Source organism: Triticum aestivum, chromosome 2B, assembly GCF_018294505.1.
Source record: "Triticum aestivum cultivar Chinese Spring chromosome 2B, IWGSC CS RefSeq v2.1, whole genome shotgun sequence".
NCBI lineage: Eukaryota > Viridiplantae > Streptophyta > Magnoliopsida > Poales > Poaceae > Triticum > Triticum aestivum.
The window spans coordinates 111,900,451-111,916,253 of record NC_057798.1 but is presented as its reverse complement, the minus strand read 5'-3'; the positions used below and the strand labels follow the sequence as shown (position 1 = coordinate 111,916,253).

General features: G+C 42.8%; 1 protein-coding gene across 4 annotated transcripts; it reads right to left on the bottom strand.

The window, feature by feature from the left end:
* Positions 1 to 203: 203 nt before the first annotated feature.
* LOC123043782 (serine/threonine-protein phosphatase 6 regulatory ankyrin repeat subunit B) lies at positions 204 to 8,443 on the bottom strand. Of its 4 annotated transcripts, XM_044466359.1 has the most exons (12): positions 8,293 to 8,443; positions 8,077 to 8,211; positions 7,804 to 7,932; positions 7,210 to 7,352; positions 6,718 to 6,804; positions 6,454 to 6,582; positions 5,518 to 5,667; positions 3,498 to 3,599; positions 2,473 to 2,652; positions 2,332 to 2,396; positions 1,830 to 1,946; positions 455 to 781 (listed from the first exon to the last, which is right to left on the bottom strand). In XM_044466359.1, exons 1-11 carry the CDS (start codon positions 8,363 to 8,365, stop codon positions 1,862 to 1,864), a joined length of 1,278 nt encoding a protein of 425 aa, XP_044322294.1. In that variant the 5' UTR covers positions 8,366 to 8,443; the 3' UTR covers positions 455 to 781; positions 1,830 to 1,861. The 4 variants fall into 4 exon arrangements, with proteins under 4 accessions (XP_044322292.1, XP_044322295.1, XP_044322294.1 ...); XM_044466357.1 differs by lacking the exon at positions 1,830 to 1,946 and having other exon boundaries at positions 204 to 781; XM_044466358.1 differs by lacking the exon at positions 455 to 781 and having other exon boundaries at positions 1,636 to 1,946.
* Positions 8,444 to 15,803: the final 7,360 nt, after the last annotated feature.

Genomic DNA, 15,803 nt, shown 5'->3' with positions numbered 1-15,803 from the left:
CATGAACTCAGATCACATCTATGTACAAAAGAGTACAAGAGTCTAGTCTTCTATATTAAATCATGAGCTCAACTCACATCTCTAATATATTTTTGATAAAAATGTATGTTTTGTATATTTTTTGGTAAAATGTTTGTAAGAAAAAAGAAACGACAGCAGAATAACACTCGAACAGATCTGTAGTAGAAGAGTCTGCCTCAACATGAAGGTATGAAAAATATCTAACATGAATCAAATCACAACATAAAGTTTGTTTAGGTGGTTGCTGGTAGATTTCTAATACTGCCTGGTCTGTTAGATCCCAGGTTCGACTCCTCCTGCCCTCGGATTCGGGATCAGGAGCGGGCGGGAGCGGGAGCGATCGTAAACAACAATCGAATGAAAAAAACAGACGAGAGCGATCGTACGTGCCTGTCGCTAACCACCAGTCGACTAGTGGTTAGATTTCTCGATATATAGAAATATTGTCATGTTTTTTGTTGGAAAAGTGTGTAAATGAGTTTTTTTTGGTAGCTTGACCACGTGAACCTTCGAGAACGAAACCACTCCTCCACAGTTTAATGCAGCCCTACTCAAGCATGGGAGCGCACTGGATAGGGTTATTTGGATGTGCTTTTTGGCACACTCGTCATGGTGGGGGGCAGGAACATGGAAGGCACAGGAAGCCGTTGTCGTACGCGGCAGTGGTGGGGGGACGGGGTACGCAAGCACGTGCAGCAGCAGTTGGGTGCACACACGATTCCAGCCCATCTGCGTGGCATTTTCCAGCTTTTCCTCTTTCCTGCGTAAAGTTCAAAAAATGAAAGTTAAAAATATCAAAAGTCAAAAATCTGGACGTTCAAGTTTCAGAAAATCTCAACCTTAATTATTTTTTAATATTACAAAATTGTTTTTACAGTTCATTTTGAACATCCAAGTGCTGAAAATTCTAAAAATTGGCACAAATATTTCTGAATTTTGATACATGCATTTTATGGAAGTTCTCCTAAAGAAAAGTATGGATCATGTGTTCCATTCTAAAAGTGGAAAGTACATCTTGGTAAGAATCAACCGCGCGAGCTACCTCTACGTGTTAGCTCAAAATAGCCCGCCCATTAAAGCATTCATGTATCTTTCCTCACAAATGGTTTTCATTATATATTAATTAATTTGTCCATAAAATATAAATTAATTACGTGCCAAGATTACCACCTTGTTACATGCCACCCAACACTACCCAGGTTCCCCGAACGTCGCTTCTTATGCCACTAATTAGGCCCTGATTTAACTTTGGTTCTACTATTTTTTCTAGAGAAATAGGTACAAGGAGCGTCAAACTAATACGGATACAGGTCCTTACGAAAGTACACTGCAACATGTTACAAGGTAGGCTCGAAGAGCAATAACACGATAGAAACAAAGACACTGATGAAAGCATCTAATATGGAGCTTGTCTAGTTGAATTCACCACTCAGCAATATGCAATGGCAATAGATGTGCTGAATTCGCCTAGAATCCTCCCTCTATCCTCGATAGGTATGTATATATGCACCGTCTTTTCGTTCTCAATGTACTACCCACCAGCAGATGCATATCTCCTGAACTGATATCTAGGAATGGAAGATAAGCGAATTTCACAGGTAGAGAGGGCAATGGTTCACGCGCGATATAACCAACCAGTCTGACATTTTGTCAAGAGTGAAAGGCGAACCAAGATACTAGTGCTACAGATCGAGTGCATTCAGCCATATTTACACCACACCATCAGTCAGTACCCCATGAGGTCCGCAATAGCACAAGACATTTGCATTCTTGGGACGGCTCCAAAAGAGAATAACAGGCATGCATACCCTGGAGATAGCAACAGAAGAGAGCCTCAACTTCACCGGGAACGTCTGATCCCAAGTGGGCTAAGGCACCCCAGCTCTCCGGTGCAAGGAGGGTTTTTCACTGCCTCTTGGGCTTCCCTGCGAGAAGAATGTTTCGGGGGTAAGCAATGGGCGGGTGAGACATCTATACGGCTCGTTTTCCAGCAGACTGGTCATAACAAAGGCATGCGCAGGGCACCAGGACGAGGTGCTCTTCCATGAATTCGAGAACCAGAGCTACAGTAAACTCTTAATAGACCTTAGATCGTCATAAATACATGTGATACTCGAGTTTAGACCATCGCCCCGTATACTCAAATGCATATCAAGAAACAGAAACAACACTTGGAGTCCACAAGGACTTCGATCTATATAAGAAACAGTTTATCAATTTACCGCAGCGATCAAGCAGGTGGGGCGGCACAGGATTCCTTGCAACATGAACACATGCAACAATTACCTTAGAGCTTCAAAAAAAAATTACCTTAGAGCATTTGCAGGATCCAGTTCCAAGCCATCCGCAAAAGCCCGAGACGCTTCTTCATAGTCCTATGAGTAGACACCAGAGGATGATCAATTTCATGGTCAAAAAAGCAAATGGTCATAATTAATTTGCTCATTTTACCTCTAGAAACATTAAGGCTGCCCCTAGTCGATAGTAACCTTTGGGCCAGAGAGGTCGCAACATTGTGCACCTAGTAGCATCAGAGAGCGCGTCTTTTCCTCTTCCCGAGTGCAGCAGACATAAACTCCTATTTGCTAGGAGGATTGCAAGATCTTCTGCACTTGGCTCAAAATTCATTGCCTACAGTAGACCAATCACATGCAGATTTTATTACAAGGGAGTTGACATAACAGATAACACAGTAGCAACATTTTCATTAACACCCCAACATTTCCAATAATCCAGATCGAGTCAGAGAGAAACCGTTCATTTTCATGAAATCAAATACAATATTTTTTACAGAATTTTCACAAAAGATACATGGAAAAATATACTGATTTTCTTACAAATTAAATATAGACACTTTCAGAATTTTGAATACCTTTGGATGTGCACATGCCACGTGATTCCTCTTACTAGAATATACACAGGTTTTTATATAGGTAAGTAATCTGCCATGGTCACCTTCCATTAAGTTATTTTTAATAAATAAATACAATATACATGTGCAAGATTGCAAGTTACTGGAAGACCACAAAACCACATACATGTTACTTTATTATCATTTTGCATGAAGCTCCAATTTTTTTACAAGTATTCAAAAAATATCATCAGCCACTAGCTATTCCGACTGACTGGAAGTTTGGGTAAGGGGTTTATGCATAAAGATTAGAACATATACTAAAGAAGGAGATCAGGTGCAGCTGCTAATATAGCTGGATGATAATAGCAACTGTAAGCACAATCCAAACCATATTTTGAGGACAGACATGTAAAACAACTGCTAGAGCATGCAGTTAGAGTCCATGCAAATCTGCGCTTTGTTTCACTGAACAGTTGACTAGGACTGAACCTTTTAGGGCTCTTCAAAATGTGAAGTACATAGCAAGAATGGTTATTACTTTTCTTGCATACATTTCAGCAATTGCAAGCATGTGTTTAATTGAAACCGTAACCATCATAATCATCTAGGCTCACTGACTTACACAAGTACATAGCTCTACCGCTATCATATGTTCCTTTCTCTTAAAAGCCTCTGTAGCTTGCAATTTCAGTTCAGCTCTTTTCTTTTCACATAGATGTATATCCTGATCAAAAAAAAATGGTCAAGACATATATACAGAACAAACACAGAAAATAAGCTTCACTTGGAATCTACCCTAGCAATGACATCAAAACATCCTCAAACCTGGCCACCTGGGGCGCTTACCATAACATGTTTCCTTTATTATGAATATATATCACTAGATGATACCTGCACGTTGTTGCGTGAATGTTTTGCAATACTTTTCGATGAGATTTGGTTGTATGGGAACTAAAACAAAAAAAATACATATAACTTATTGTGTTTGATTATTTTATAATTGAAAATGTTTATTAAATATAAATAGCGTAATATAATGGAAATTCTCATGCATATTTGCATTTTGAAGCAGGTTTTTTCCTATGCATGGTTGCATGTTGAGGCCGACCTATTCCCGTGCATGTTGCATGATGAGGTGGCATGCTTTGCATGTAAGGGTGGACGGCACGAGCAAGCTTTTCGGCCCGCTCGTGGCCCGTTAAGGACCGGACCGTACGGTCCAGGACCGGTAGGAAAACTGGTCGGTCCAGGCTGCAATTTTCGGCCAGAGAAAATGTCAGTCCGGTCCGGTCTTTAACCGAGCCGCTCGGTCGGACCAAGAAAACGTACTCACCGCATGCCACCGTGCCTCGTCGTCGTGGCCACCGGCAGCCCCCGTGTGAACCATCATGTCCCGGAGCATCCCCTCTCATTCATTCCTCGCCTCCCAGTGCGCCATAGCCACTTGGCGCCGCTCGCCATCGCTGTCGTGCGTGCACCGCTGCCAATCTGAAGTTCTCGACATGGAGTCGACCCCAAACCTGGCACCAATTCCTGCCATGGCGACAGCATGTACACCTGCCACCAGCTGCCCCAGGTAGGCAAACGCCTCGCCGGCACGACCAGGAATAACTGGGCACGATCCGAACGCTCTGAAGGTGACGCTGACGCTGCTGTTCGAGGAGTCCCTCTGTGCTCGTCGGGATTTCTCGCGCACGTCAGTTTTGTCAGTTTCATCAGTGTAAGGAGCAACAGGAGAGAAACAGCTCGTATGTTCATGTATCTGTCGAGTGCTACAAATGCACAGAGAAGAGGAGCACGCAGGTGCGGCCACTACGCTAACAACCTCCGTAACAAACTCATCTAGATAAGCTCGTGCGATCATGCACTAGAGACTAGGACTGGTAGTTACGGAGAGAGAGAGAGCTAGGTTGGTTCAGTTTCATCAGGTTCAGAAAATTCAGTTTGTTGGTTTCGCCGAAGTTTCAGTTCTTAGCTAATTTCTCGCGCACGTCATCCACTTCGTCATATCAGTCGTGTACGTAGCCCACCTCGCCGCTGCACCCGCACACATCGACGCCGGTGGTTGTTGGCCGGTCCATCCGGTCTCGCTCAGGCTTCCTCGGCGCCGACCCGGTCCCTAAAAACAGGACCGCTCGCCTGCTCGGTCCGGTCCGGTCCGCCAGCAACCGGTCCAAATGACAGCTAGGACCGGGACCGGACCATGTCCACCCTTACTTGTATGTTGAGAGAAATGAGCTAGGAGGCTTGCTATTTTGATATAGAGGATTAGAACACATTACTGCATGAGCACAGCAGCAGAAGAATGGAAGACTACTTTTCAATAAATTAATGGTGTATTTTATTAGCTCAAAAAGGAGCATCAAGAGGATACAAACCCAAAGAGCACACACCCAGCCTCTGCATAGCTAGGATGCACACAGCCAACACCAACGAACGCACACAAAAACACGCCGGCTAATAGCAAAGTCATATAAGACCGAGACATCATACCCCTACGTCCGAAATTACTTGTCGCTCAAATGGATGTATCTCGCTCAAATGGATGTATCTAGCACTAGATACATCCATTTGAGCGACAAGTAATTTCGGACGGAGGGAGTATTATGGAACTGTAAGTGAGTGTAGAAGGGACTACATACCTTCGGCAAACCACATGATTTCACATGACAAATAATTCCATCAACACTCCAATCCGGCAACGTTGAAATAGTAGAAGCTAAAGGAAATAACATCTCAACCATATCCCTTCTGCCTCGGAGGGCAGCAATTTCAATTGCAGTTGTACCAAACTGCAAAGAGTAAATGAGATGGTTGATTTCATGTTTGATTTTTATCAATACAATATGCAGTGTGCTAGCAAAGAATTTCAAAATTAATAGTTACGATTCAAAGTCTACAATATCAACCAAATGGCTAGATGGGCTTTGAGTAAATCAAAATGCAAGGACAAATGACGGAACAGTGTTGTCCATACTTCTCCACTAAATTCAGAAAATATAGCTAAGGTTAACTCCTGTAAAAATAGAAAAAAATTAATCCAAAGCTCATACAAATGTGTTTCTTAGATTGCATTAATATGTCAAAACAGAATGCAAAGAATATGCCATCAACACAACAGCATACATAGAAGTCTTTGCAAAAATTAGCATTATGTGTCTAGTTGACAAGGCAATGAAGCTGGAGAATTTCATTCACAAATAAACAAATATATAAAAATTCTGCAAAGCACTCCGCAAAGAGATAATTATACAGGATGGTGATTACTAAGGATTCCTGCAAAAACAAAGAGCAGAGAGCCCTATGCCAGTCTTCCATGGGCAGCAAATGGAAAGTTCAACACCTAGAAGAACTGCAGCAGATCTCTACTGACGATAGCAGTGCAAAACCTTATAATGGTGATGTGCTCACTAGTCACTACACGGTAAACATGTGGTTCTACGTTCATTTTGCCTCTACCTAGAACCTAACATGTCCCCACTGAGGCAAAAACATTCAGCCAAATGCCAACAAAGAATATGCATTAAAAGCAGATCATAAAGACAGAGGAGTTAACAATAGAAGACTCAGTGACTCACTGGATCAGGAATATCGGGGTTAGCACCAGCATCTAGTAAGCACTTCATGATACCAGGTAAGCAAATGTCCGCTGCTACCATCAGGTAAGTATAACCATTATGGTCAATTTTATTCACATCAGCACCAGCCTGTGTAAATAAATCATAGTTTCATTTGAGTAAGTGCTTGAGATGTCATCTGCAGAAAATGTACGTACCAAGAAATGAAGCTGGATCTATAGACTACACTAAAGGAAGCTCCATAAATGAAGAAAGATTACTGACCTTAATGAGTAGCTTCACACATTCCAGCGATTTGGAAAGTATGGACAGATTTAGCGGGGTGCTATGAAGGTTGAGAATCTTATCAGGCTGTGGAAGGTAAAAAAAAAACAATTTCTTCACTTGCAAAAAACAGAGTAGAGAGGAAATAAAATAAGCCCATTGTGTGTTACATATATTGGCATTTATCAATGTAAAACAAGCAAGGATTCTTGATTTATCTATAGAAAATAGACATGTATTTACAGCAGTTCTGAGAAAATGAGCATGTTTCACTTTCAAGAGAATTGCTTATGGTCAAACATTGTATATATGTTTTGCTTTGTGCCAACAAAAACACTTTTGGTTTACATAGAGTGCAAGTACTGACAGACCACAATATTACCATTTCTCATTCCAATGCATGACAGTTACGGAGTGGAGACACAGTCGCTTAGGGCCTAGGATTTCCTTTTGCACGGCCAAGGAGAGAACCCCGAGAAAGTGGTTACTTACATCTGCATGATGCTCCAACAAAATATTCACCGCGCCATCTTCACCAACAGCAGCGGCAGCATGCAATGGGGTCCCGTACACAGAATCGAAACAATCCACATCAATTCCAGCTGAAAGCAGCAGTTCTAGTATTTCACATTCTCCTAGAAACAAAGTTTGTAGAAAATTCAGCAAGATAAGCTTATTTTGCAAAGATAAAAATAAATGTAGAAGCCTTCAAATGTGATAACCACCAGTTCCAATGATCATGTCCTGGACCACGTTGTCAAATGCGGTATGGTTTAGAACTTTAACTTCTCGTTGGTTTTCTATCTAAATATAGGCAGTAGCAAAAAACCATGAACTTACGAGCAAACAAGGCCGGATTAATAACACTTGGTAACGTAGTACTGGAAACCAATTTACTTCATATTTCAATCCTCATAGATGTTCTACATAAACTCAGTGTTTCTTGTTTGTTCCACCGTCCAAATCATATGTCTGAACTTGGTCAGTGGATGTCAATACTAACTTATACTAAGTAAATAAACATTTGAAGTCATGAGCAATGGACGCTCAAGAGACCAGAGCTGCGGAGATTACAAGAGGGGTTACCACTCATTGCAGCACCATGAAGAGGTGGCCACAGGGCACCAACTAAAGTTGGATCAGCGCCGCGATCTAGAAGATATTTTGTGATAGCAGCTGTCCCATAAGCTGCAGAAATGGCCAGAGCTGTATCACCTGCAAAATAAACAAACAAATAAATAAGCATCAGGAGGCCAGGAAACAAATAAAGGTCCAAACAAGGTTTATTCATGGGGAAGCCCCCTGATCAGTTACTAGGCGGTGCGAAATTGACGCGGAAGAGAGGGGAACTGGATTAACCTGTGAAGGTGCGCTGGTTGACATCGACGCGGAGGTCCTCGACGAGGCACCGGCAGACGTCCAGCCGCCCATTCATGGCCGCCAGAACCAGCGCGCGCGACCAGATGCCGTCGTCCGCCACGACGCCCGCCGTCTCTGGGCGATCAGGAACCCTAAGGGTACGGACTAGGGACAGGAGGGGCAGGAGCAGTAGTAAGGGCTGGTTGTTGCTGGTACCTTTGAGGAGGCGGAGGTTGCCGTCGTCAACCGCCTGCAGGACCGGGTGGAGAGGCTTCGTCGCATCCGCCATGGCGGAGAAGACCACGGGTCAGCGGGGTCGAGGCGACGAGGCTTGACTCCAGTGTGCGCGGTGGGGAAAGTGGCCGGCCGTTTCCTGATTTTGACGCGGCAGATGGCCATGTCAGCATTTTTCCCGGAGTAACGCTACACCGTACAAAAAGAAATTACAAGGTTTTATAAAAAGAGTTAATTTGATTGGTTAATAGGTGAGGAACACGGTCCACCCTCCTGAAAATTAGGGGGCAAGTTTATGATTGGTTACTAGATGAAAAGAGCCTATAAAATCCTGTAATCTTTTATACGTCTAGCATTTTTGTTTTTTCCGTCCTGCTCACCGAAGTTAATAGTCATCACTTTCTCTTCCGTCTTCCGTAACCGATGTTTAATTTTAAGCGATTCTCCTCCACACGGTTACTCCCAAATCATAAAATTCCATCACCGCCACTGCTTCCTTATCCCGATTTTTTGTCTAAAAAGACCACATGTGTGATGGTGGCAGGTGCGCCAGCTGACACGTGGCACTTGCCGCCACGCCGAGAGGCGGCAGCACCTGCCACCACAGGACCAGGCGGCAGACGCTGTGTTACAGGATTCGGGGCACTCATGGAACGCAACGAAACGGGATCGGTCGGTGGGCGCTGCCGCCGTGGCCAGGTGAGACGCAATGCTGGCTGATGGGCTCTGCCGCCACTACACCAGGCGGCAACCCCGGGCGTGAGCCATTGCTCTCTCCGTTTTCAAAGACCCCTCTCAGCAATAAAAAAATCACATTCCTCACTACTTCACTTGTATATTTACTACGTACACTGCGCTCCTTCGTGCACCGTTTCTTTTTTCATGTGCTTCTTCCATGTGCAACCACGCACACTATTGCTGCACGTCGAACAGGCTCCAACTATGCGAGAGAGACATCGGGCGTCACGTACGGGGCTGCCGCCTGGTGGAGTGGCGGCAGGGCCCACCAGCCAGTACTGCGTGTCACCTGGTTGTGTGGCAGCAGGGCCCACCGGCCAATCATGTTCCGTTGTGTTCTGCGTGTGTTGCCTCTAGTTCCTCGCATTGTGATGTGGCCAAGGCTTGACTACTGCTGGGCACCGTGGTGGTGTTTGATACGTCTCCGTCGTATCTACTTTTCCAAATACTTTTGCCCTTGTTTTGGACTCTAACTTGTATGATTTGAATGGAACTAATCCGGACTGACACTGTTTTCAGCAGAACTGCCATGGTGTTGTTTTTTGTGCAGAAAATAAAAATTCTCGGAATGTCCTGAAACTCCACGGAACACCTTAGAAAAAATAAAGAAAAATCCTTGCAAAAGATGAAGACCAGGGGGCCCACACCCTGCTCACGAGGGTGGGGGCGCCCCCTCCCCCTCCCTGGGCACGCCCCCCTACCTCGTGGGCCCCCTGGTGGCCCTCCGACGCCAACTCCAACTCCATATATTGGCTTTCGGGGAGAAAAAAATTAGAGAGAAGAAATCATCGCGTTTTACGATACGGAGCCGCCGCCAAGCCCTAATCTCTCTCGGGAGGGCCGATCTGGAGTCCGTTCGGGGCTCCGGAGAGAGGGATTCGTCGTCGTCGTCATCATCAACCATCCTCCATCACCAATTTCATGATGCTCACCGCCGTGCGTGAGTAATTGCATCATAGGCTTGCTGAACGGTGATGGGTTGGATGAGATTTATCATGTAATCGAGTTAGTTTTGTTAGGGTTTGATCCCTAGTATCCATTATGTTCTGAGATTGATGTTGCTATGACTTTGCTATGCTTAATGCTTGTCACTAGGGCCCGAGTGCCATGATTTCAGATCTGAACCTATTATGTTTTCATGAATATATGTGTGTTCTTGATCCTATCTTGCAAGTCTATAGTCACCTACTATGTGTTATGATCCGGCAACCCCGAAGTGACAATAATCGGGACCACTCCCGGTGATGACCATAGTTTGAGGAGTTCATGTATTCACTATGTGCTAATGCTTTGTTCCGGTTCTCTATTAAAAGGAGACCTTAATATCCCTTAGTTTCCAATAGGACCCCGCTGCCACGGGAGGGTAGGACAAAAGATGTCATGCAAGTTCTTTTCCATAAGCACGTATGACTATATACGGAATACATGCCTACATTACATTGATGAATTGGAGCTAGTTCTGTGTCACCCTATATTATGACTGTTACATGATGAACCACATCCGGCATAATTATCCATCGCTAATCCGGTGCCTACGAGTTTTCCATATACTGGTTCTCGCTTATTTACTTTTCCGTTGCTACTGTTACAATCACTACAAAATACCAAAAACATTACTTTTGTTGTCTTTACTTTTGTTACCGTTACCACCACTATCATATTACTTTGCTACTAAACACTTTGATGCAGATACTAAGTTTCCAGGTGTGGTTGAATTGACAACTCAGCTGCTAATACTTGAGAATATTCTTTGGCTCCCCTTGTGTCAAGTCAATAAATTTGGGTTGAATACTCTACCCTCGAAAACTGTTGCGATCCCCTATACTTGTGGGTTATCAAGACCTTTTTCTGGCGCTGTTGCTGGGGAGCATAGCTCTATTCTTTGAGTCACTTAGGATTTATATCTGCTGGACACTATGAAGAACTTGAAAGATGATCGAACTACTATTTTGCCCTCAACTACGAGGGGAGGTAAGGAACTGCCATCTAGCCTTGCACTAGATTCTCCTTCTGTTATGATTAAGTTTGCGACACCTAAACCTACTACTGCTATTGATTCTGATATGTCGCATGTTATTGATGATGCCACTTCTGCTATGCATGATACTTATGATGAAACTACTTCTATGCTTGATACTACTGTGCCACTTGGTGAATTTCTTGATGAGCAAATTGCTAGGTCTAGAGAAAGAGAAATTATTGAACCTGAACACGATGATATTAGTGATGATGAACCTATGCCTGCTATTCCTGAGGGTTATCTTTTTGATGCTGAATCTTCTGCAACTATTCTTGCTTGCCAGGATAGACAGGAACTTAAGAGGTTGCTAGTTAAATGGAGTAAAGAATCTTTTAGAGGTAGAATGAAACCCGACCCTGCTTTTGCTACTTCACCTATCTGTGTGCCTGATCAGGATTATTATGATTTTTTTGTTGATCCAGATATAATTACTTTGGTTGAATCTGATCCTTTTTATGGCTATGAATCTGAAACTGTTGTGGCACATCTTACTAAGTTAAATGATATAGCTGCCCTGTTTACTAATAATGAGAGATCGCGTTACCTTTATTTACTCAAGATATTTCCGTTCTCATTAAAGGGTGATGCTAAGATATGGTATAATTCTCTTGATCCTGGATGTGTGCAAAGTCCCCAGGATATGATTTATTACTTCTCTGCTAAATATTTCCCTGCTCATAAGAAACAAGCTGCTTTGAGGGAAATATACAATTTTGTGCAAATCGAAGAAGAGAGTCTCCCACAAGCTTGGGGGAGGCTTCTCAAGTTACTTAATGCTTTGCCTAATCATCCTCTTAAGAAACCTGAAATATTTGATATCTTTTATAATGGACTAACTGATGCTTCCAGAGATTACCTGGATAGTTGTGCTGCTTCTCTTTTCAGGGAAAGAACACCGGATGACGCTGAAATTCTATTGAATAATATGTTGGCAAATGAAAATAATTGGGCACCTCCTGAGCCAGTTCCTGAGCCGATTACTGAGCCTATTCCTAAACCAACTACGAAGAAGAGAGGTGTTCTATTTCTCAGTCCCGAAGATATGCAAGAGTCAAAGAAATCTATGAAAGAAAAAGGTATTAAAGCTGAAGATGTTAAGAATTTACCTCCTATTGAAGAAATACATGGTCTTAATTTACCGCCTGTTGAAGAAGTATATGATCTCAATTACTTATTTAATGAAGAACCTCCGGATATCCCGACACAGGTAGTAAAGGTAAATTCTCTCTATAGATATGATAAAACTGAAGTCCCTCCTACTAAAATTGCTAGTCAGTGCTTGGATGAGTTTGATGACTTTATGTTTAAGCAAGATGACTTTAATGCTTATTTTGGTAGGCAATTAAAACATGATACTTTTATGATTAAACGCTTGGGTGATTATATGGCTGATATTAGAGGTGAACTTAAACTTGTTAGCAAACATGTTTCTATGGTTACCACTCAAGTAGAACAAGTACTTAAAGCTCAGAAAGAAGTGCTTGATGAAATGAATAGTAAGAAAAATGATTATGCTGTTAGAGTGGCTACTAGAACTGGTAGAATGACTCAGGAACCTTTGTATCCTGAAGGCCACCCTAAGAGAATCGAGCAAGATTCTCAAAGAAACAATGTTGATGTACCTAGTTCTTCTAAAAAGAAGAAAAAGAAAAATGATAGGACTTTGCAAACTTCTAGTGAACCTATTGCTGAACCACCTGAGAATCCAAATGACATCTCTATTTCTGATGCTGAAACACAATCAGGTGATGAACATGAACCTAGTGATAATGTTAATGATAATGTTCATGTTGATGCTCAACCTAGTAATGATAATGATGTAGAAGTTGAACCTGTTGTTGATCTTGATGACCCACAATCAAAGAATCAATGTTATGATAAAAGAGATTTTGTTGCTAGGAAACACGGTAAAGAAAGGGAACCATGGGTTCAGAAACCCATGCCTTTTTCTCCAAAACCATCCAAGAAAAAGGATGATGAGGATTTTGGGTGTTGTTCCCCTCCTTGGAGGCGTCGTTGTGGTGTGTCGGCACCTTGCTTGCCCTCTCTCACTTGATTTGTTGTCTCCGGGTGAAAGTCTAGATTCGGTTTTGGATTGGCAAATCGGGCGTCCTCGGCGTTGCTCCTTTGTTGGGAGCATCGTTTTTTGGAGACTTGGCTTGGAGGTCCATTTGTGGTTTCTTTGGTGCTCACCGCGGTTCTATCTTGTTCTTGAGGGGCGTTGTATACACTATTGCGGGTGTCCAAGATGATGGCTTTCTTGGGGCTATCGGAGTCCCGTCATCCACTCGCCACCTCCTTTAGGCACTCAAGGGTGGTTGATGTGTCGGCAACAATAGGCCTTTTAGAGTTGTTACTCTTTGGATATCGGGCATTAGTCGAGACGCGGCTCTGTGGTTCAATTTAGAACAGGCTCTTATTCTATATGGTTGTAGTGTGTGCGCTCGTGTGGAATTTGTTTTGCTTCTCACCGTGTTGTGGTGGGAGCTAGCGAATCTGCCTTTCTTGTAACTTACCCTCTGCCTTCTATAAAGCTAAGGCACATAATTTGCGTGCTCTCAAAAAAAATTTCTGTAATGCAACGCCTGCCGACTGGGCCTGTGGCGGCAGGGGCTGTCGCCTCTCGACATGTCGGCTGTTGTGGGAGAAAGTATCACTTAGCTTATTTATATGTGTTACTATCTACACATGTGCTTTTGTAGAAAAGCCCAAAAGAAGTTTGTTTGGTATGATTGTAAGTTAGTAAGTCAAACCTTTTCACTTGTGGCATGTGAAATCCTTCACTCCCACAGCCAACACATGTTTGAATTACCTTTTGCCAGTATTGCTACATAGTCATTTGACTCATTTGGTGCATTTTCGTTCGCTTTTATATAACTCTCATCTACCATTCTTAAGAAGTTGCTCCCCACTACTCCATATGCTCTCACCATGCACACTGTCCACATCAGCAAATGGGCCACATCGTCGGAGCCCCCCACTACATAATTCTCATTCTACTAAAACATCAAACTATTACTACTATTGTCTATTTACACTGCCTAGATTTATTTATCGAGTTTACTTCAACTTTATGTGCTAAATTATTCCGCAGCAACGTGTGCAGCATCATCTAGTTCTAGTTGTTTGTCGCCTGAAAGAGCTTTACATCTCTCTAGCACGGCATTTAGTTCTCATGCAGCGGTGCATCTTATTCTTTATTTCATTATCTTTCCTCTCACTCACTCATAAGAATCTCCCTCCTCCCTCCATTCACCCCAACACATGAGGGAGGGGAGGCTCGGTATGGTGGCTCAACGTTGTCACTCCCTTCATACAACCACGATGGTATTTGCCCACCATGGTTGGTTGTGGGTTATCATCGTCAGAGTAGATGGACAATCTAGATATCTCAGTTCTAGCTGATAAGTTGAAAACATAATTACTTGTTAAGCTTAATAAGGTATTTCTTAAAATTCATTTTCCCCCTCCTCAATCTCCTCTACCCATTTCCACCACCATGAGTGCCAAGTTGAGGAACCATAACTTCAACCAAACATGTTTATAAGCCCAACACAACATTCATTACCCTTTGAGCTACTCGTGCGAGCTTCATGAACCTTGCTAACCAGTCCTCATCTCTCCCCCCTCCTCGGGTCAACCCATAATTGCTATTTTTCGCTGTAATCCCCCTTTTGAACTACTCACGCTATAGCGTATTCTTTTTTTGAATGCATTGGATACATATTTAATATATATTTTTCTGAGATTACTCCATATTTATTTTAGAATTGCCAAGGTTTGTTCATCAATAGTTATCAGAGTGGTGTATACAAATGGGGTCGTGGGGTTGGCCTAGCTAGACATAGCGCCCTGCTACGTCTTGAGCTTGCGTTGGTTTTCCTTGAAGAGGAAAGGGTGATGCAGCAATAGTAGCGTAAGTATTTCCCTCAGTTTTTAAGAACCAAGGTATCAATCCAGTAGGAGGCTCCTCAAAAGTCCCACGCACCTACACAAACAAACAAAGAACTCGCAACCAACGCAATAAAGGGGTTGTCAATCCCTTCACGACCACTTGCAAAAGTGAGATCTAATAGAGATAGTATGATAAGATAAATATATTTTTGGTATTTTATAACATAGGTGCAAAAAGTAAAGATGCAAATAAAAGTAGATTGGAAGCAAATATGATAAGAGATAGACCCGGGGGCCATAGGTTTCACTAGTGGCTTCTCTCAAGATAACATAAGTATTACGGTGGGTGAACAAATTACTATCGAGCAATTGATAGAAAAGAGAATAATTATGAGATTATCTAGGCATGATCATGTATATAGGCATCACGTCCGCAATAAGTAGACCGACTCCTGCCTACATCTACTACTATTACTCCACACATCGACCGACTCCTGCCTGCATCTAGAGTATTAAGTTCATAAGAACAGAGTAACGCCTTAAGCAAGATGACATGATGTAGAGGGATAAACTCATGCAATATGATATAAACCCCATCTTTTTATCCTCGATGGCAACAATACAATACGTGCCTTGCAACCCTTTCTGTCACTGGGTAAGGACACCGCAAGATTGAACTCAAAGCTAAGCACTTCTCCCATGGCAAGAAAGATCAATCTAGTAGGCCAAACCAAACTGATAATTCGAAGAGACTTGCAAAGATAACTCAATCATACATAAAAGAATTCAGAGGAGATTCAAATACTTCTCGTAGATAAACTTGATCATAAACCCACAATTC